At 26.8% G+C, this 23,231-nt stretch overlaps 4 protein-coding genes across 4 annotated transcripts; 2 read left to right on the forward strand and 2 right to left on the reverse strand.

The window, feature by feature from the left end:
* Window positions 1-3,219: 3,219 nt before the first annotated feature.
* On the reverse strand, window positions 3,220-9,336 carry LOC123266795 (probable ATP-dependent RNA helicase Dbp73D). Its single transcript, XM_044731212.1, has 6 exons — window positions 9,166-9,336; window positions 8,492-9,096; window positions 8,080-8,292; window positions 6,017-6,227; window positions 5,494-5,934; window positions 3,220-3,733 (listed from the first exon to the last, which is right to left on the reverse strand). The coding sequence occupies exons 1-6, from the start codon at window positions 9,186-9,188 to the stop codon at window positions 3,289-3,291; spliced, it is 1,938 nt and encodes a 645-aa protein (XP_044587147.1). The 5' UTR covers window positions 9,189-9,336; the 3' UTR covers window positions 3,220-3,288.
* A 1,490-nt stretch (window positions 9,337-10,826) lies between these two features.
* Window positions 10,827-11,964, reverse strand: LOC123266796. Its single transcript, XM_044731213.1, has 2 exons — window positions 11,657-11,964; window positions 10,827-11,512 (listed from the first exon to the last, which is right to left on the reverse strand). The coding sequence occupies exons 1-2, from the start codon at window positions 11,937-11,939 to the stop codon at window positions 10,827-10,829; spliced, it is 969 nt and encodes a 322-aa protein (XP_044587148.1). The 5' UTR covers window positions 11,940-11,964.
* Window positions 11,965-15,355: 3,391 nt separating this feature from the next.
* LOC123266797 (40S ribosomal protein S16) lies at window positions 15,356-17,523 on the forward strand. The gene is made up of 5 exons (XM_044731214.1): window positions 15,356-15,449; window positions 15,540-15,587; window positions 15,776-15,907; window positions 16,789-16,903; window positions 17,311-17,523. The coding sequence occupies exons 1-5, from the start codon at window positions 15,441-15,443 to the stop codon at window positions 17,454-17,456; spliced, it is 450 nt and encodes a 149-aa protein (XP_044587149.1). The 5' UTR covers window positions 15,356-15,440; the 3' UTR covers window positions 17,457-17,523.
* Window positions 17,524-17,843: 320 nt separating this feature from the next.
* LOC123266798 lies at window positions 17,844-23,231 on the forward strand. The gene is made up of 2 exons (XM_044731215.1): window positions 17,844-18,444; window positions 22,017-23,231. Exons 1-2 carry the CDS (start codon window positions 18,119-18,121, stop codon window positions 23,167-23,169), a joined length of 1,479 nt encoding a protein of 492 aa, XP_044587150.1. The 5' UTR covers window positions 17,844-18,118; the 3' UTR covers window positions 23,170-23,231.

Genomic DNA, 23,231 nt, shown 5'->3' on the forward strand with positions numbered 1-23,231 from the left:
TAATCTGCTAATTAAATTATAATAAGCCAATAATTGGTGTACGCAGATTTATTTAATCGTCGCATCAAGAGGATTTTATTTATAACACATATATATATTGCTAAACGGTCTTCCGAATTTAATCATATTATCAATGAAGATTAACTATAGCAGCTGCAATCAATTGAATTTATATATTATACACTAGCTTATTATAATTTTTATTATTATTATTAAAATTAAAATAACTAGATTGTTCAAAGCTATTTCAATGTTCGACCGGTTTACGCTGTAAATAATCTAACGCAATATTAAATTGTTAAAAAAATTATTAAATTAAAATATAAAGCTAGAATTAAAAAATTTGACTTTAAAAATAAAATTATTTATAAATAAATAATAAAAAAAAAGTGACGACAATAAATATGTGTAATTGCATAATAAAAATTTATCAAACTGTAAATTTAAATAAAATAATTGGTCAATTTATTAATTGATTAATTATCGCTATTATTATTTATGTGAATATGTATATGTTTATATTTATAAAAAAAAAAATTTTTTTTTTTATATAAATAAATAAATATTAATATATGGCAACGAGACATATTAAATAGGACCACTATAATAATGTAAATAAATAAATAATGTAAATAATTGAAAAAAATTCATTTTTGCTTCTTTTATGATAAAAAATAAATATATGCAACGAATCGCTTCTAATTAAAAAGAATTTAATAATACATATCTTTATTTATTAATGTAAATTTTTTTGAAAAAAATTGCAGCAATAATTTTTATTATTGTAAAGTAATTTATTTAAAAAAAAAAATTAGTGAAAGAAGTTTATAACTTACATTAATAACATAAATATATATATAGTTAATTATCTTTTTTATATTATATAAATGATAAAACTAAATATTAATGAAAATGTAAATTACTGCCTTCGTCGAATATTTATTAAATAATAATTGATAATTAATACCGAATATTATTATTATTATTATTATTATTATTATTATTATTATTATTATTATTATTATTATTATTATTATTATTATTATTATTATTATATAAAAACAAATAACAGAGATACGTATAAATATTAACGATTTTAAAATTGTGAATCGATATCATCAAAGGTAATAATTTAAATGAATCGACTGTAAATGATTTTAAAAGAATTATTGTACAACATATAGTAATTAATTATTAATCATGACAATAAAATGTTATTATCAATGTTAATAAAAAAAAATGTTATTGCAATTATTTGGGTATTTTGTGGGAATATTTTTAATTTTCCTTGAGATTGACATTTTTTTTTGGAATTTATTTAGTTTAATAAAATCAAACAAAATTATCTACATTGTTAGAGAATTAGCGGAATTTCTTGATCAGGATAGTTATATGATAAAATCGGTTTTTTTAGTGAAATTTGATGTCATTGCAAAGGTCTTGACTTGAATTTTTTCGTTTTCAAAGTTTTATATCATCCTGACCGATAGTCAATTAATTATGATAAGTATTTAGGCTGCAATCAGAAATTCTCTATCTCTAGATACATAATTAAAAAATAACCTTGTATCTTGTGAACTATTGACATTTTTAAAAATATAAACTCACCCCGATGTTACACTCATCGAGACCTTTTATTTGAGTACCCACATCAATTTTTCATATATTTCGTATATTTATATATTTCACAAATACCATATATATAAAATATATAAAAAATACCATGTGGGTACTCAAATAAAAGGTCTCGATGAGTGTAACATCGGGATGAGCTTATATCTTTAAAAATGTCAATTGTTAAGAAAGTACAGTGTAATTAAACAAAAGTATAACTATTTTATGTAAGAAATGACCTTGTATCTTGTGAAATATTGACATTCTTAAAGATATAAACTCATCCCGATGTTACACTTATCGAGACCTTTCATTTGAATACCCACATCAATTTTTCATATATTTTATATATATATATATATATATATATATATATATATATATATATATATATATATATATATATATATATATATATATGAAAAATATATGAAAATGCATGTGGGTATTCAAATGAAAGCTTTTGATGAGTGTAACATCGGGATGAGCTTATATCTTTAAAAAAATCAATAGTTAAAAAAGTACAGTGCAATTTAACCCTTTAATGTTCGGCCTTGAATCCCCACTCTTAATTCGAGTCATATGTCTTTTTCTTTAAGTGAGAGAGCTACAGTCTTTTTCCTAGAGAGGAGGCTAGAAAAATAGTAGAAAGGGACGCATGGACACATTACTACAACGAAACCGTTTTCACACAACCGCATAACGGACTATGATTGGCTCTCTCCCCTAACAGCTCACACCGAGATTCTTTGCGCTTCCAGAACATTAAAGGGTTAACAAAAGTCATTATTTAATAAAACAAAATTTTATTTATTTATAGTTCACAAGTTACGACAGTCAAATAGTGATTGCAAGGTTGCTCGTTTAAATAAACTAACAAACTTGGTCCGTCAAGCAAGAAAAATTTTGCTAGCTTGGAAACACGATAACTCGCTGAAAAATTCATTATTTACGTAAATTTTTTTTCTAATAGACTCATTAAGTCCCTTTTAAGATTTATTTAGGATCTCAAATGGCTAACTTGGGTTTCTCATTATAATTAATCAAAAACTAAACTGCTATTTTCGTTGTTATTGTACATAAAATATGCGGGGTTAATTTTGTTCCTATTGCGCATGCGTTGTAATAACAGATGGAGCTGAGTTGAGTGAGTAAGGAAAATACCGTGAAATATTTGAAATATAAATTACCTAAAATAATTAACAATAATAAATTGTCCTTATTTCTGCACTTTACTCTTCAAATTAGCAATATAATATATTTTTTATTAAAAAATCAATGAGCATTGTCAGTTGTGGACTTTTGGATTTTAAAAACTTTTTTTTATGTACTCTAATTAATCTAAAATAATTTTATGTAAAAGATATTAATTTACCGAATTAATTAATTTTTATTTGGTAAATTTAGGTTGAATTTTATTTTTATTTTTTCTTGTTCGAAACAAATCTATCAACTAAAAAAAAAATGTTGACGGGAATCGAACCCACGAACTTGTAATTAGTAATTCGGATAAATTTTTAGTAAGATTTGTTATAAAATTTGCGATAACTTGGAAACTATTGGAGATGGAAGAAAAGTATAAAGAGGTTAATTGATTAGAATTTTTCAAGGAACTCTTATATTTCCAAATTTTTATTAAAATTTATATACATAAATTAAAAAAAAAAAAAAAACTCACTTAGACTCTTTCCGTTGACGCTTGTCTTTCTTCGAGTTATTATTATCACCCGCAACTCTCTTCTTACCTTTTTTATCAGAAGATTTATTATTACTGTTACTATTATTATTATTATTACTATTACTCTTAACTTCTTCTTTACTAATTATTTTTCCCAGTTCAGTCAACTTATCAGCGTAATTTATTTCTTCGGCGACAGTTTCCAATGAGTCAAACGTTTCTATTGTCGGAACAACTTTGCGTGCTGACGCGAGCATTCGATTAAATGCCGAAATTTGGTTGTTGGTCAGAATAGATATAGCGGTACCAAGTTTACCCGCTCGACCAGTTCGTCCAGATCGATGGATGTACCCTTTAATATACTTTGGCAAGTCATAAGAAATTACTAATGTTACATCCGGGATGTCCACACCCCTTGCTAGTGCATCCGAACTTACAAGTCTGCAAAAAAAATTATTTGTATTAATCATAATCATAATTTATAAATCAATTTTTAATTTTTTAATATAATTAGTAATTTTTACTTTTTTAAATAATCATTTTTAATTTTTAGATAAAATCTGACTATAAAAAAATTAGAATTTTTAATTTCCTACGGAAATTGTCAACTTTCTAAAATAATTAAAAATTTGTAATTAGTAAGAATTTCTAATTTCAATTTTCTAAAAAATGAATTATCTAATTTCTTAAAAAATTGAAAATTTTTTAATTTTTTTAGAAAATTTTAAATTTTTTAAAAATTTCTAATTAAAAAAAATTTTTTTTAATTTTAACTTCTTCAAAAATAAAAAATTTTTTAACTCTAAAAAATTGAAAATTTTATCTTATTAAAAAATGAAAAATTTTACTTTCTAAAAAAATTTTAACTTTATAAAATATTTTTAAGGAGGTTCGAGTCTAACTTATGTGTAAAAATAATGTTCAAATTTTTTTTTACTTCAAGTCTTTCCACAATTCAACAAAATTCTTTATCTTAATTTAAAATAATTTGAACAATTTAATAATTGATGATTTTTACTTATTTAATAAAATAAAGTAATAAAATGACCTTCGTATTTATTATTTGCCGATAAACGAGTCAAAAACATAAAGTTAAACTTTAAATATTTCAAAAATTATATCGGTAATGTATTAATATTAAATGTTTTTTATATTTTACAATAATCCAAGTTTCTTGTGTATAGTTTTTTATTTGTTAAAGTTGGGAGGTTAATATTGAAAAAAATAATTAAAGTCTCGACTAAAGTTTGTCCGCCATAAGAGCCCATGTATAAGGAGATAAAAATTGTGATTTTTGAAATTTAATATCTAAGTAACTAAACGGTGGATCTTTTTAAAATTTTGGGATTAGATAAATTACCTATTTATTTATACATGTACTTAATTTCAAAGCTCAAAATTGAAAATTATTTTTCACATTAGATTCGCTCGAACCTCCTTAAGGAGGTTCGAGCGTAACTTATGATTCAAAATAATGTTAAAATTTTTTTTAACTTTCAGTCTTCTCAATATTCGTCAAAATTCTTTATCTTAATTTAAAATAATTTAAACAATTTAATAATTGATGATTTTTACTTATTTAATAAAATAAATTAATAAAATGACTTTCGTATTTATTAATTGCCGGATTAAATAAACAGATTTGGCAACAGCGGGTTTGATTATACCCATTACAGAGACGTGCATGATTGTATGAGTTAAATATTTCTCTCTCTGTAACTATATTTCTATCCTTTTCTTTTTTCTCAGCTGTTGACGCGACGTTGCCAAATCTTTATTCGAATAAATAGCTGGCGATAAACGAGTCAAAAACATAAAGTTAAACTTTAAATATTTCAAAAATTATATCGGTAATGTATTAATATTAAATGTTTTTTATATTTTACAATAATCCAAGTTTCTTGTGTATAGTTTTTTATTTGTTAAAGTTGGGAGGTTAATATTGAAAAAAATAATTAAAGTCTCGACTAAAGTTTGTCCACCATAAGAGCCCGTGTATAAGGAGATAAAAATTGTGATTTTTGAAATTTAATATCTAAGTAACTAAACGGTGGATCTTTTTAAAATTTTGGGATTAGATAAATTACCTATTTATTTATACATGTACTTAATTTCAAAGCTCAAAGTTGGAAATAATTTTTCACATTAGATTCGCTCGAACCTTTACTTCTTAAAAAAAAAAATAAAAAATTTATACTTACACTCCAGTCTCAGCTTTGCTGAATTTTTCCAAGACTTCATTCCGCTGTTTAGGCATCATCTGGGCAGACAATTCATCAACAGGAATATTTCTATCCTTCAACATCAAACCAAGCAACAACGCGAGTCGATGCGCAGATTTTCCAGAGTTAGTAAAAATCAGCGTCTTCTCGCTCTTTTCCCCCGCAGTCACCAATTTAAGCGCTGCAACCGGTTTGTAAGCGGCCAAGCACTCAAAAGCGCGCTCTGTAAGCTCCACAGGACTTGTGTATTTTCCCAAAAATTCCCCGCATTTGTCCAGGTCTATATCCTCGTCATTGTCATGGTTCTTCAAGACAGCGGAGGTGAATAATATCGGCTGGAATAAATTCAATCTGCTCAATTTTTCTGGGTCCTGGGACAGAGTTGCGCTGAACAGTAATTTTTGCGCTGGTGGTATCGAGCTGTAAATTTAAATTGAGAGGATTATTAATTATGGACCAACAGATAATTGAAATTGTAATTAGTTATTGATTATCTACTTACTAGGATTGTAAATTTTTAATCGTCAATGCCGGAATATTGTAATGAGGATGTGGAATGTATTTTAGCCAATCTGTTGAACGATCAGCTTCATCAATTATCAAAAATTCCAGGTATTTTAATGTAAATCCTTGAGTTTTTTCTATGTGATCTACCAACCGGCCGGGAGTTGATATTACGATATCTACTTTGCTTATTAAATCGCCATTTTGTGCTGAAAAAAAAAATTAATAAATTTATTAAATATTAATTGAGTTATATTTTTTTTTCTTTCATGAAAAATTGAAAAATTACTACTTCCTAACATAAATAATTTTTTAAACCGGATTTACATTAATCATAAAAATAATTTTAGACTTTCAATCTTTAAATTTGAAATAAAAAATTTTCAAACTGAATTTTTTTAAGCGTCAAATAAGTTTCCAAAAAAAGTCATTAGTCTCATAAAATCCCAAAAACTTTAAAAACCTCTAACTCTCAAACGATGTATTATATCAAAATTTTTAATAAGACCTTTATTGTTGCTCATTAAATTTTCTACTAATTATCTCTCATTAAATTTTTCATAAAAGTGCATATTTATAAAGTTACAGCCATTTAAAGCATCAAATATGCTATCCAATTTCATGCCTTATAAATAATTCAATTTTTTGAATATTGAAAAAAAATTCTCAATTAAAATATTGAGACCCATAAAATTGAACTAAGGTAAAGTACCCAGTACTTGAAAACTTGTAAAAATGGGAGCAGTACTTGAACAGACTTTTCGAATTGTTGTAATACAAAATCCGTAAATGTATTATGAGCAATATGCGCATGTTATAATTATTCAATGATACAGTAATTGATTTCTGTAACTTTTTTCAATTATATATCAAAACAATTATATTTTTGTTAACTTAAAAGTTGACATGTCTAGAATAGCCGATAGATGCTATTTTTCATAAGAAAGGTACTAAACCGTAAACCGAATAATCAGTAAAAAAAAACGGTATATCATCATTTTACACTAATAGAAGGATTTCTCAGCATTTAAAAAGATTTCTTTGTATTTAAGAAATCATTTCTTAAATATCATTTCTCAGCATTTAAAAAATATTTCTTAGTATTTAAGAAATATTTCTTTGTATTTAAGAAATATTTCTTAGTAGTTATATTTCTTAATATTTAAGAAATATTTCTTTGTATTTAAGAAATATTTTTTAAATACTAAGAAATGATGTTTAAGAAATGATTTCTTAAATACAAAGAAATCTTTTTAAATACTAAGAAATCCTTCTATCAGTGTAAGTAAAAAAAATTAGGATGACGGTTGACTCTAAAGGCCATCCCTGCAACTTCCCGCTCATTTTGTACTTAAGCGTTCAAAGTTACACATTACGTTTTTGAGCTCTTCGAGCTCAAAAATATAATTTTTGTGTCATTTTGAGCTCTCTGAGCTCAAAACTCTAATAGCAGTTTAATAAAACACAATTTTTTGAATCTTCAAACGGCAATAACTTTTGAATGAATGAACCGATTTTCACGTGGTTGGCAACATTCGATGCAGTTTTTGAAGCCCCATAAAGGATCATTAAGTTTAAATTGATCGAGCCAGTAATTTCGAAAAAACACTTTTTTCAGTTTTTTTTCGACAACGATAACTCTCGAACGAATCAACCGATTTTGACCGGGCTTGCAGTGATCGACGTGGTTTTTTGACCTCAAGAGCTGATTAGATTTTGGAATTGATCGGTAAAGCCATTTAAAAGTAATTAAAAAAAAAAACATATTTCAAAAAATTTTTTTTTGTAGTTTTTTTTAGATTTCTCCAAATCTACCGGTCTAAATCGGTTCAAAGTGTATCCAAAATCTAAGTTTGGTCAAGCCCTTTCGAATGGCACCAACCGCGATGAAACCGATCGAGCCGTTCAAAAGTAATAAAAGGGTCACATACGTTTTACTATAAAACTTGTTCAACTACTGGGTACTTTACCTTACTATTCATTAGTCTAATTAATTAATTTAAAAAAAAAAAAAAAAAAAAAAAAAAAAAAAACAATTAATTAATTGAAAAAAATACTTACTTTTCTTAACAAGCTTTAACTGCTCAATTTCCATGGGCGCCGCGCCAGTAATCAACGCAACCTTTAAATTCGTATTTTTGCAGTACGTCAACATAACTCTGTTGACTTGAGCCGCTAATTCTTGAACTGGAAGAACAATGAGACATCTCACCTGGCGAATCAGATTATTTTTCAGCTGCTGAATTACTGGCAAGACATACGCCAAAGTTTTTCCTAAAAATCCCAAAAACAATCATAATTTAAAAAATTTTCAAACTAATAATTTCGCAAAAAAAAATTGACGTAGAAATTAAAAAAAAAAATAAAAAAATGTAATTTTTTAAAAATGATTTTTCAAAACAAATTTGTTGTTAGAAAAAATTAAAAAATCATCTAGCGACTGCTAACTTTAATGTCATAAAAAAAAATTTACCGCTTCCGGTAGGTGCAGACACACAAGTGTCACGTGGCCACCAGCCCATGCTTCGATTTTCATTGCACTTGAGCATCCACTTGATCAAGCTCAGCTGGACAGGAAATAACTTTTTAATCCCATTTTCCTTCAACGCTTCCATTAACTGCTCGTCCAGCTTCAATAAATATCTACACTCTTCATCCAATTCCGGACCACTAGTTAAATCAGCTGATATTACCTCTGGATGTGTCAACCACTTGGGCAGCACGCGGGTTACTTTTGTTTTTTTTCTACTATTGTTTACCCCAAGAATCATAAAATCCTGTTTATCATCTTCATTTTTTCCACTTTCTTCTTTATTATTCTCATCATTGTCATTATTAGTACCACTAATATCTTTTTCAATTTCACCATCAATATTCTCACTCACATCATTTATTCCATCAACAATTTCAGAGTCAATTTTTTTCTTCGACTTTTTCTTGCGTTTCTTCTTCGGTTTTTCTTCTTCATTTTTATCACTCTCATTTTTATCAATCCGCTGTTTTTTACGCTCCTCTATTTTTTTTAATAATTCTGATAAGTGGTCATACCCGTCTGATGTTTCTAATTCTTCATCATACCTGTCAAAAAATAAATAGTTATTATTTTTTAATATATTTAATAAAATTTGTTAATTAAAAATTACTTACCGCTTAATTTCAAACAAAGACATTTTTTACTTAATGTAAAAAAAATATTTAAGTAAATTCAATGCTTAGGTTATAAACAAATCCACGTTTTTCACTCATACATATAACCTTAATTCTTATTTGTGTCTTCGGAGTGAAAATTGTAGATAATTCTGGACTCTGCGCAGCCAACTGCGGATGATAAAAAAAGCGCGAAATTTAAAAAATGCCAAAATTAACCGAGATTTTTAATTTTATTTTTCATTAATTAAATTAGAACAAAAAAAAATTGTTTTTAGTTGCATTTATAGTTTTTAAAGTTTTTTACAAATGAAATTTTTTTTTTAATTTTTTTGTGATAATTTTTTCAATAAAAAAAAATTCTAAAAATTTTTAAACTTAATTTTCATGAAATTTTATGACATTGAAATATAATACTAAAATTTTTAATTTTTTCATTTATTAAATGGGTACAGAAAAATATTTTTTAAAAATTGCATTTAAAGATTTTCAAGTTTTTTACAAATGAATTTTTTTTTTCGATAAAAGAAATTGTAAAAATTTTTAAATGTCAGCTAACTTAATTTTCATTATTGAAATTAGCAGACACTTAACAATTTGTTGACTTTTTTTGAATATAATAAACTAGGTCTAGAAAATTATTTTTAAAAATTAACACTTTTAATTTTTTAGATTCTCTAAAGATGGAATTTTTTAAATAAATTTTTCTTGCCATAATCTAATTAAGGGGGTCATTCCCAAATTTCAATTTTTACTATTTTTAAAAAATTCGAAAAAGTCAAAAAAATTAAGGTAGTTGTAGCGTGATAGGCATTTCAACAGAAAATTATGAAATTTTTTTTATTGAAAGATAAATATATTAATAATTCACTACCAAAATTTCAGATCAATTGACCGCACCGTTTTTGAGTAATTAATTTTTGAAATTGCATCTTTTACACGTAGAGGTATAGAGAGATGGTAAAGTTAGTATGAAATCTTTGGCCCACTCGAGTGGTATGGAAGATTTCATACTAACTTTACCATCTCTCTATACCTCTACGTGTAAAAGATACAATTTCGAAAATTAATTACTCAAAAACGGTGCGGTCAATTGATCTGAAATTTTGGTAGTGAATTATTAATATATTCATCTTTCAATAAAAAAAATTTCATAATTTTCTGTTGAAATGCCTATCACGCTACAACTACCTTAATAAAAAAAATGTTTTTTATTTTTTTTTTTTTTTTTTTTTTTCAAGCATTCGACATTTTGTGAAAAAATTTTTTTTCAACTTTTCCGTAGTTCTAACCATAGCGACGTTACTTTAGTCTGATAATATTTTTTATACGTGCCAATTTTTTATTAATAAATTAATAAATCTTATAAAAAAATGAGTAGTAAAAATATTGATTGCCTATTTTTTACAGCACTTAAAAAAATTACTTGAAATTCTTGCTTCTAAACCAAAATACCCCCTTAATTAAAAAATTTCTAAAAATTATCAGATGTGTCTAAATTTCAGTAACATAAAATGTTTAACTTCATTAAATATAAGTACATAAAAAAAAAATTTTTTTTGTTTAAACATCAAAATTTAGGGTAAAGGCTCCAAATATTGACTAGTTTAGATATTTTGACACAAATTAAAATAAATAATATTTAATATTTCACCTGTCGATCAATTTAAATCAAAACATTTATAAATTTGAAACAAAAGATCATAATTATAAACCTCACTCTTCAAATTCTTGCTTTCAACTTCTTCAAATTTATTTTTTAAAATTCTAAAAATTTTATCAAAATCATCATATCCGTACAAGTCAGATTCATAATAATAATTAATCACCAACTTAGGCCCAAGAAAATGAATAATTCTTTTATAATCCATTTCCTTCCATTCATCAGGTTTTGCTGTGGGAATCAACTGATTAATTAATTCCCGATAAACTAAATTGCCTGATTCGTAGCTAACCAAAAATTCATAAGCAAGCAACAAGATCACAAACCTACACGCAAAGTCCGTCCAATAAAACCAGCTGGCCATTTTGTCGAACTCCAAGTCGTCCATTTTGTTTCTAATTTTATCAATTACATTTTTAACAGTATTTTTATAATCAATATCTTTGTCAGCTGCATAAAATTGTAATAAAATAAACGAAGTATCGCACAAATTAATTATTTCTTCTCTGTCAATCATATCAGCTGTCCAATTTCCAAGCCCGACTTTTTTCTCCAGATAATTATCAAGATTTTTAGAGCCCATGATTAAATTATTAACCGCCGTTGTTGAAGTAGGTTTTTTAAATTTAAAAGCACTTAATATATTATTTAATATTGTCTCCCGACGAGTTTTTAAAATACTTTCTGGAACTTCTTCATCATTTATAAAACTTTTTGTATCATTTTTATCAAAATTTATTTTTTCTTCTGGGTTTCTATTTAATTTGGAATCTTCTTCACTTTTTTCTTTAAAAAGTGCTTCTGGTTTTATAACAATTGCTCCAGAATCTGAATCTTCTTCATCTACACCCACATTTTCTTTTTTTATTGTAACTAATCCTTCAGTAGATTCTAAACTTCTTTCTGCAAGATGATCTTCATTCAATACTTCAGAATTATTTGTTGACGGACTTTGAGAATTATTCGTTGACGGATTTTGAAAATTATTTGTTAACGGACTTTGACAATTTTTACTAAAATACAAATAACATAATAACGCGTAAATAATTGTTACAAACATAAAATATATTGCAACCCAAATAATTGTCAATTTCATTAAATGTGAATTCATAATTTCTTTTCAAATTAATAATAGTAATAATAGTAATAATTGATTGTTACTAATATAACTGATAAAAAAAATAAAAAATTACACGATACTGAAGTTAGCTGACAATTTTAAGAATTTTTATAGCAAATAAATTTATGACACTGAAATTGATACAGTCATTAAAAATTTTTTTAGAATTTTATAGCAATTAAATTATTATAAAAAAAATTTAATTAAAAAATTCCACATGTGAAATTTAATAAAAATTACAAGTGAAAATTTTTAAAAGCATTTTTTTATTGTAATTAATTTGTTATTAAAATTTTTAAAATTGACAGCTGACGGCTAGCTTCAGTTTCATATAAATTACAATAAAAAAATTCTTTAAAAAATTTCCACTGATAACTTTTTTTTAATTTAACATTTAGAATTTTTTATTCAATATTCATAATAATTTAATTGTTAAAAAAATTATAAAAAAATTCTTAATGTCAGTTAACTTCAGTGTTATTAGTTATTATTACTTGGTGTGCGTCATTGTGTACTTCAATTTTTTTTAAAAGTCCTAGTAGATAGATTTTAGGAATTTCATAAAAAGTGAAATATTTCGTAACCACGCACACTAAATACGTTCCAAAATTGTTTCTTTTAATTTTTAAATTTACAACAAAATTTTTTTTAATGTCCAAAAATCATATACAACCATATATCGGTTACTTGGATTTTTTAATTTTTTATTTTATATCTTTTTGTAAAGAAATAAAAATTTTTTTTCTTAATAGTCTTATGAGCGTGGACTTGGCGCGATTTTTTTACAGTGAAACTGTTTTTGTTCGGATATTCATAATTGCAAATACAATTTTACATTTTATACATTATAGAAATATTGTGTCACGTATAAGTGACTAAAAACATAGTCGTGATATCTGTCTCAGATGGCTCATTTGATAGTGAGCAAACAATTTAAAAGCCTGTCTAGATTATTCTATTCTAAATTTCTGAATAAAAGAGTAAAAATTTTGTGTTACCAACTCTTGATTAGACCAATAATCACATATGGTTGTCCTATATGGTTTAACATCCCACCTATTGAAATGGAAAAGCTGAGAAATTTGAAAGACAATGTCTGAGAGCTTGTCTGAACATGTACAAGACACCTGACTCAAATTACACCAAATACTATAGTAACCTCACACTCTTAAACTTAGCTAAAATAGAGCGTATCGACAACCATATCATACGTCTATGCCGCAATCACTTTGCTAGTGCCTCCTCCTCCACAATAAACAGCTTAATATCTGGTCCATTTTATCCACAACCAGCATATTTTCAAATAACAATGAAGTCGGGATTCACTCCTCCCGAAATATTCACTTACTTGGACAGTCTGGGCTACATACAAAAGAGGTCCCAACACAAAAGCTATTACTTATGACCCAAAAGCATTATCATTCTTAGACCTGAAATATTGCACCTCAATACCCCTCAAAGATACAACAAATAAACCTCATTCCCGCAAAGAGTATTGGTGGCTCACCTAATCACAAGTTCTTTTTCTTTAATTGTTTTGTTGTTCTCTTTTAATAGCTTCCTCTTTCTTTTTTGTCTTCTTGTTCTATTCTATTATTATGTTATATTTTTTAATTTTAATTGTTGTTGATTTAATGTCTCTCATGTACTATTCTAATAACGTAAGCCTTTTTTATGAAAATCAAGTTTCTTTTTTAAGCTAACTAGTATAAATCATGTATTAACACTTTATGTATTTAACACAATAAGAATAAGAAAAACTATATTATTTACTTCACTATGTACAGCCTCTGAGGCTTATCAGGTATTAAGGTAGTTGTAGCGTGATAGGCATTTCAACAGAAAATTATGAAATTTTTTTTATTGAAAGATAAATATATTAATAATTCACTACCAAAATTTCAGATCAATTGACCGCACCGTTTTTAAGTAATTAATTTTCGAAATTGCATCTTTTACACGTAGAAGTATGGAGAGATGGTAAAGTTATTATGAAATCTTCCGTACCACTCGAGCGGGCCAAAGATTTCATACTAACTTTACCATCTCTCTATACCTCTACGTGTAAAAGACGCAATTTCGAAAATTAATTACTTAAAAACGGTGCGGTCAATTAATCTGAAATTTTGGTAGTGAATTATTAATATATTTATCTTTCGATAAAAAAAATTTTATAATTTTCTGTTGAAATGCCTATCACGCTACAACTACCTTAAGAAATATCATTTGTTATCCTCTATGAGAGCCCGTATGGGCCAGGTAGACAATTTATTTAAAGTAACAGGTCTTACGTTTATACCTGTGTATTATGTTTATATCTATGTATCAATGATTTAAATAAATAAACGCTTGAATAAAAAAATTTGATAGTGAGCTTGGCTCGTAACCAGACGATTTGGGTTCGACTCCTCGGTTTAACTTAAGAAGGGTTTATATTTTTTCTCTCTCTCGCTCTCTATTGGATAAACGAGAGTATCTCTGTCATACTTGTACAACTTATGGAATCTTAAAACGGATTTTATGCATAAATAAATGAAAATTTTCCAAAAAAGCGCTTCGCTCTTCGATGGATAATTTAATTATCTATCGAAGAGCGAAGCGTTTTTTTCAAAATTTTATCTTATTCATGAGCAAAACTCGTTTGAAAATTAACTATCAACCGCTTTTCCGTAAATTATTGATTTTTTTGTCACGTCAGTAGTAAAAAATTTTTTTTTGCCCTCTGGGCGAAAAGTGGCAACTTTGGTCTCACTGCGCTAAACAAAGTTGCCGCTTTCCTCCTTCCTCGGACAAAAAAATATTATACAGCCCTTGGGAAGTAAAAAAGAAAACCTCAGATCACATGTTTGTTGACCTCGGCTTCGCCTCGGCCAACAATTACATGTGATCTGAGGCTTTTCTTATTTTCTTTCCCAAGGGGTGTAATATACTATACTGTGCTTCGTTTTTTTACCGATAAATTACCTACCGATGTAAAAAAGAGACAAATTCTGATAATCTGCCATATCATTGAGTATTTTCACTCATTTTGTCCAACTTCACTAAAAGCTCACATCAAGACTTTTACTACAACATTTTGATAAAAGTTAAAGTCAATTTCCAGCCCTAGATTCTCATAATAAAATTGAGATGAAATATATGTGGCATCAAACTATTCGTAACATGATTGGTCGAATATATCATAAGCATGAAAATATAGACAAATGCTATACTCAGGCGCGCGCTTGCGCGCGCAAAATTCAATTCTAGTTGTATAAAAGTTGGATTGCAATTTAACGTTAAACTTTTATAATTGGATGGCTATCAGGGTAAGTGTCATAAAATTACTTACAGTTCTCTGCAAAAATATGTCCGTATGTCCATAATATAAATAGCCAGTCTACCGACACGACCAAAGCGCCACCTAAACAAAATTTAAGTAACTAAAACAACTTTCTTTTGGCACTTCCTTCCCATCCTCCTTCTCGTTCTTTTTCATCAAGTTCAGCCACAATGCAGAAAGTGAGATTTAATAATCTATTTTAATATCTAAATATTTATCAATTAATTAAGTAATTACTGGTTATTAACAATGAAATTTTATGCTTACAGACCAAGCAAAAGGAGCCAATCCACTCGGTCCAAGTTTTTGGCCGCAAGGTAATTTGTCTTGATTGAATTATCGCGGCGTGTTTTACATAACCTGTAAAAACTAATTTTTTATAGAAATTTAAAATTTAATTAATAATTTTTTGTGTTTATTTCTTTCTTTGATTTTTATGGTAATTTTTTTTTTTTTTTTTTTTAAATTGAGGGTGTAAGTTTTTATTTATTCTTCAATTTTTCAGAAAAGCGCAACGGCTGTAGCCTACTGCAAACGTGGTCGCGGTATTTTACGCGTTAATGGCAGACCATTGGAGAACATTGAGCCTCTTGTGCTCCAATACAAACTGCAAGAACCAATCCTTCTTCTTGGCAAGGTATTTGTTTATTAATTTTGTGACATTTACTTGAAATTTTTAGTTTTATTAATTTAATTTATTATTTTTTAGAAATTAAAAAACATTTTTAAATTTTGTAATTTTTTAAAATTAAAATCATACTGAAAATATTTTGCATTCAATTATTTTTTTAACATTTTAATTACAAATTTTTGTAGAAAAAAATTCAATTTGTTATTAAAAATTGTTATATAAAAAAACTCAATGAGTTAAAAAATTCCACTTTTAGAAATTGAAAAAAAAATTATAACTTTTTTTTTATCATAAGGTAATAGATCCAGTTATTGACTCTGGACTAGTTATTGACACTTGCAATTTTATTTTATTAAAAAAAAAAAACAAATCAACTTTATTAAATTACTAAAAATAATTTTTGAATTATAAATTTTAAGAAAATTTGTTTTTTGAAAACATTTAATTTTTTTTATCCCATAATAAATCCCATAATAAAATTGAGATGAAATGTATGTGAAACCAATTTATTCGTAATGTGATTGGTTGAAAATATTTATTCTCATTCTGATTGGTTGAAAGTGAATATAATATACATAAACTACACATAAATATATCATGACCATAAATATGAGGCGCGCGCTTGCGCGCGCAAATTTGAATTCTAGTTAGAATAAAATTGCAAGTGTCAAACAACTAGGCCAGTGTCAATAACTGGGTCTTTTATCATAATTAATTTATTATAAAATTAAAAAAATTACCAAGTATGTTAATTTTAGTTTTATAAATGTAAGACAATTTTTTTTTTAATTTATTTGTTAATTATAATTAGAAAAATAACTAATTATTTAACTAATTATTTAAATAACCGTAAAAAAAAAAAAATATTAATTAATTTTAATTAACAGGAGAAATTCTCAGGAGTTGACATCCGTGTACGTGTAAACGGTGGTGGTCATGTAGCACAGATCTATGCTATCAGACAAGCTATCTCCAAAGCACTGGTTGCTTATTATCAAAAATGTAAGTTTATTTTATTATTTAAAAGATATTTTACAATTTTTAGAAATTTTTTAAACACAATTTATTACTAATCAAATTTCATAAGTAAAAATTAAAAAAAAAATTAAATGCAATTTAAAATATAGGACTAATTAATTTTCTATGTAATTTAATCATATATATATTGAGATTAATTAATTAATTTATTTATTAATCAACATACGCCTATCGACAATATACATCAACAGAAATTAATTTAAATTTAATTAAAGAAAAAAGGAGAATTATACTAAAATTTATTTAATTAATTACTTCAGAGTAAATTAATTTAGTTTAATAAAATAAATTATTCTGAAATATATTTTGTAAACCTGAAAAATTTTTTTGAGTCATTTATATTTATATTAATTAATAATTAATTTGTTTAGATGTCGATGAAGCGAGTAAAAAGGAAGTAAAGGACATCCTTATCCAGTACGACCGTACGTTACTTGTTGCCGACCCGAGACGTTGCGAGCCCAAGAAATTCGGTGGTCCAGGTGCAAGAGCCCGCTACCAAAAGTCCTACCGTTAATCATTTTACATATTTACATCTTTTTGTACGTCATTAAATGATAAAAATAAAATGACAGGCAAAAATATTTACTTTTTTTTTTTATTATTTTTAAAATTACAAAATTAGATTTACTTTTGTTTAAAATTTTTATTTTGCTGGAATTTAATATTTTAAAATTGATTTCAGAAAATTTTTTAATAAATTTCTGTGTTGAATTTTGTTGAAAATTAATTTAGCAAATATTTGATAATTTTACGAATTTTTGTAACAAAGTTTGGTAAAAGAAAATTGAAATTTTTAAAAATTAAAAATGCAATTTTTTAAAAATAATTTTTTGGAAAAAATTTATTTGTTAAAAAAATAAATCAAAAAATAGTCAAGTGACTACTAACATAAATGTCATGAAAAAAAAAATATTCCGAGTAAAGTGACAGAATATATTTGAAAAATGTATACGTAGGAATTATAATTACTAAAATTATAATATAATTTAATTTTGTACAATTTGAACAGGTGCAATTTCTAAAAGATGGCGTGCAAAATAACCAACAATATTTTTGTTTTTTCCTAAAATTTTATCAACCACGTGGTCGCTGAATCTCAAGCATGTTTTTATTGTAATAACAAGCCTAAAAAATCTGTCATGTGTTGTCTGTCCGTTTAATTGTGTTTTTAAAAATATGTTAATTTATATTTTTTTATTTATTCGTGTTTATTTAAAGTTTTACATTTTATTGAAAGTAAAAATGGGAAAAGGTTGTAAAAGTAATAAATTTTTGACTTTGATAAAAAAAGAGAATTTAGGGGAAAATAATGACAAAATTACGGAGTCGCTTTTGTTAACAAGTAAAAAAAATGATAATAATAACTTACCTAGAAGCAGTGTTGAAGAACTGTCAGGAAGAAATAAAGTGGTTGAAATTTTGGAAGATGAGAAAAAAAATTCTAGGACTGCAAGTTTTTATGAAAATACTTTTAACGATAATAATCAACTTGACATAAATGTGTTAGTAATTTTTATTATTTTTAATATTGTTAATTTGGGTAAATGCACCATTAGTTGACCGATTTATCCGGAAGCTTACCGGTCAGCTGATATTTATTATTTTTTTAACTCCAATTTATTTTAAAAATTTTCTTATGTAAAGTAGTCGGTTTAAAACCATTCTAAATTCTGAGTCAAATATTGAAAATATTAAAAAATTTTATCAGACCTTTTTTTTATAGAAAATTTTATTTTCTACAAATAAGGTCCTTATAAATTTTGATAATTAAATAATGACTTTTGTTAAATTGCACTGTACTTTCTTAACTATTGACGTTTCTAATGATATAAGCTCATCCCGATGTTACACTCATCAAGACCTTTTATTTGAGTACCCACATGCATTTTGATATATTTTGCATATATATATATATATATATATATATTAGGGTGTGTCAATTTTAGGCGACTTTTTTTTTTCAACGAAAAAATAGGCTGAAAACTTGCATGAAGGTGAGAACAGAAGCCTGTTCAAAGCGGAGCTCTTAATATTAATATTTAGAGGTGTCTGTCCCTAATTTTTCATTTCCCATTTAAATAACATAGGAAAAAAAATTCTTTTTTTTGTTTATTTTTCTAGCTCGGCATACGCATCTCATATATATAAGTCAATAGCATATTATTGTAGAGAATTCAACGCTCTACAAAAAAGGTCTCTTACACTTTTATCATAAAGACAGCCGTTCTAAAGTTATTCAGACGTAAACTTCTAAATGTATAAAATTTTGATTATTCAAGTATTAAACTGATACAAATTAATTTATTACTGTCTTAAAAATTATTTTTATATGGATAATTGGTTCTGACGCGCTAATATTTTCATAAAGCTAAAAAAAAATTACTCATGTATCAAATTTTTTTCTTCTTTATTTCATTTACTGTAAGAAAATCATGATCCGAGTTGAATGAATTAAATTTTTGAAAAGTTTCACGGAATTAACAATTTATTACTCTACACGGAGAGAAAAGATAAGTTTGGAAACTCAGAAAAGTGCACGTCTCATAACGCTCATTTATCACAAAAAAATCTGGAAAACGGTTGACCCTAAAGGCCATCCCTGCAACTTCCGCTAATTCCATATATAAGCGCTTAAAATTGCACTTATGAGGTTTTTGAGCTCTTCAAGTCAAAAGTCTGATAAAAGTTTCATAGAACACTATTTTTTGAACTTTCGAAGTGCAATAATTCTTGAATAAATTAACGAATAATCATTAATAATAATGTATATCATTAATAATAATCATAATAATAATTTTCTTACAGGAAATGAAATAAAGAAGAAAAAAATTTGATACATGAGTAATTTTTTTTTAAGCTTTATGAAAATGTTAGTGCATCAGAACCAATTCTACATATAAAAATAACTTTTAAGACAGTAATAAATTAATTTGTATCAGTTTGATACTTGAATAATCAAAATTTTATACATTTAGAAGTTTACGTCGGAATAACTCTAGAACGGCTGTCTTTATGATAAAAGTGTAAGAGACCTTTTTTGTAGAACGTTGAATTCTCTACAATAATATGCTATTGACTTATATATATGAGGTGCGTATGCCGAGCTAGAAAAATAAACAAAAAAAAGAATTTTTTTTCCTATGTTATTTAAATGGGAAATGAAAAATTAGGGACAGACACCTCTAAATATTAATATTAAGAGCTCCGCTTTGAACAGGCTTCTGTTCTCACCTTCATGCAAGTTTTCAGCCTGTTTTTTCGTTGAAAAAAAAAAGTCGCCTAAAATTGACACACCCTAATATATATATATATATATAGATATATATACATATATATATATAAATATATCAAAATGCATGTGGGTATATATATATATATATAATATATGAAAAATTGATGTGGGTACTCAAATGAAAAGTCTCGACGAGTGTAACATCAGGATGAGCTTATATCTTTAAAAATGTCAATAGTTCACAAGATACAAGGTCGTTTCTTAATTATGTTAAATTGCACTGTACTTTCTTAACTATTGACATTTTCAAAGATATAAGCTCACCCCGATGTTACACTCATCAAGACCTTTTATTTGAGTATCCACATGCATTTTGATATATTTTTCATATATACATATATATAAATATATAAAATATATGAAAAATTGATGTGGGTACTCAAATAAAAAGTCTCGACGAGTGAAACATCAGGATGAGCTTATATCTTTAAAAATTTCAATATTTTACAAGATAAAAGGTCATTTCTTCATTATGTATCTAGAGATAGAGAATTCTCGAATTAAGCCTAAATACTTATCATAATAAATTGACTATCGGTGAGAATGAAATGAGACCTTGAAAAGACAAAAATTCAAGTCAAGACCTTTGCAATGACACTAAATTTTACCGAAAAAAAAACCGATTTTATCATGCGACTATCCTGAAAACAAAATTTTTCTTATTCTCTTAATAATATAGATGAATTATAAATAAATAAAATTTTGCTTCATTAAATAATGAATTTTGTTAAATTGCTCTGTATTTCCCTAAGTATTGACGTTTTTAAAAATATAAGCTCATCCCGACGTTACACTCATCAAGAGCTTTCATTTGAGTACCCATATGCATTTTGATATATTTTTTATGTATTCATATATATATAAATATATAAAATATATGAAGAATTGATGGGGGTACTCAAATGAAAGGTCTCGATTAGTGTAATATCGGGGTGAGCTTATATCTTTAAAAATGTCAATAGTTCACAAAATATAAGATCATTTCTTAATAATGTAGCTCGAGCTAGAACATTTCCGAGTGTAGCTTAAATAAATTTTTCTGATTCTAATTTATATGTACGTAAACTTCAAGTATCATGTTTTCTTATAAACCGTGACTAAAACCCTGGTTTACTGCTTGTAATATCAAAGGTTACAAGCGACCTTGCTTCATTAAATAATGAATTTTGTTAAATTGCACTGTACTTTCTTAATTATTGATGTTTTTAAAGATATAAGCTCATCCCGATGTTACACTCATCAAGAGCTTTCATTTAAGTACCCACATGTATTTTGATATATATTTTTCACATATTCATATATATAAATCTATAAAATATATGAAAAATTGATGTGGGTACTCAAATGAAAGGTCTCGATGAGTCTAACATCAGGATGAGCTTATATCTTTAAAAATGTCAATATTTTACAAGATACAAGGTAATTTCTCAATTATGTATCTAAAGATATTTTTCAACGCCGCTTAAATACTTATCATAATAAATTGACTATCGGTGAGAATTAAATGAAACCTTGAAAAGGCTCAAATTCAAGTCAAGACTATGACACTAAATTTCACTAAAAAAACCTATTTTATCATATAACTATCGTGGCCACAAAATTTTTCTTCCTCTCTTTTATTTAGTTATAATTAAAAAACATTTAATGACCAAAAAATCTTCATTTAATATTAATATCATTACTTTTATATCCAATCGGTCAACTACTGGTCCATTTACCCCATCAATCATCTCCAAAAAAATAATCTCTAGAATTTTATTAAAAATCCAACTTTTATATTAGCTCCGAGCCTCAAGAACCCGAAGAGCTAGAAGAAGAAATCTCAAAAGTAAACAAAAAAAGCCTTACCCGTGAAGAATACTACACAAAGTTAGCAGAGCTGCACATCAAGTACAATTGCATCCCCCAGGCGATTCGATACTACACCCTCGCAATTGGTCGGAACCCGACCAAGGAGTCTCTGTACAACGCCCGGGCTAAACTTCAGCATGACTCCGGAAACAGCCGAGCTTTCATTTTAGCCTACCAGGAGTTATCTTCAAAACTAAACGTGGAAGACCAGCACCAGCTGGTGGTGATAAACTGCGCTAAAAAATTAGCCCAGTTGCTGATTAAAGAAAAAAATTACATTGAAGCTCTGAAGCGTATCGAGTCAATCTTCCAACATTGCCCGCACCTGCTCTCCGACCAGGAAGTAAATTTATACTTATTCATCTCTTTAAAGCTCCGTAAATTTTACAAATGCATTGACATTTTATCAAAACACACTTCTATACAAATCGAGTACAAAGTAATTGACTCTAAAATATTCACTCATAAATTATTAACAAGCGCAATTGAATTCTGTCACATTCCAAAGGAGACTCCAGTTAATTTGAAGATCAATTGTATTATTTTGTTCATTGAACTCGGGTGCATTGACAAGGTTGATTGCTACCTCGACGAGTTCGAGCTGAAAAATATTAAAATTTACAGTAATTTAATTGTTGATCTAATTAAATCATTGATGAGCATCCAAAGGTACGACAGAGCTCGTAGGTTGCTTGAATTGTTGATTAAATGTGACAAATTTAAAAATTTAGTTTCTCTTTGGATGCTCTACGCGGAATGCTGCGTAGAATGTTTTGCTAAAGTTGAAAATTTTGAGCTTAATATTTCAGAATTTCTTCAGAATTCTGAAACAGATCCGATCATTCCTTTGATCCATTCGGCAATTGTTGACAAGATGGTGGTTGAAGAAAAATGGACGCGCTTGGCGCGCATTTATCAAGAGTTTGGTTATGAAGACCAGATGGCTACTTGTCGCACTAAAGCGGCGGAAATTGATTTGAAAAATAATAAGCTTGAAGGTCCTGAAGTAGAAAATGGGTTTGATTGCTTGGATACTGAAGAATTGACGGGGATTCTTTTCAATAAGGTAGAAAGTCAGAATTAGAATTTTATATATTTGATAGGTTATAATTTATGATACTAAAATTAGCCGACGTTTAAGAATTT

This window comes from Cotesia glomerata, linkage group LG6, assembly GCF_020080835.1.
Source record: "Cotesia glomerata isolate CgM1 linkage group LG6, MPM_Cglom_v2.3, whole genome shotgun sequence".
In the NCBI taxonomy this organism is placed as follows: domain Eukaryota; kingdom Metazoa; phylum Arthropoda; class Insecta; order Hymenoptera; family Braconidae; genus Cotesia; species Cotesia glomerata.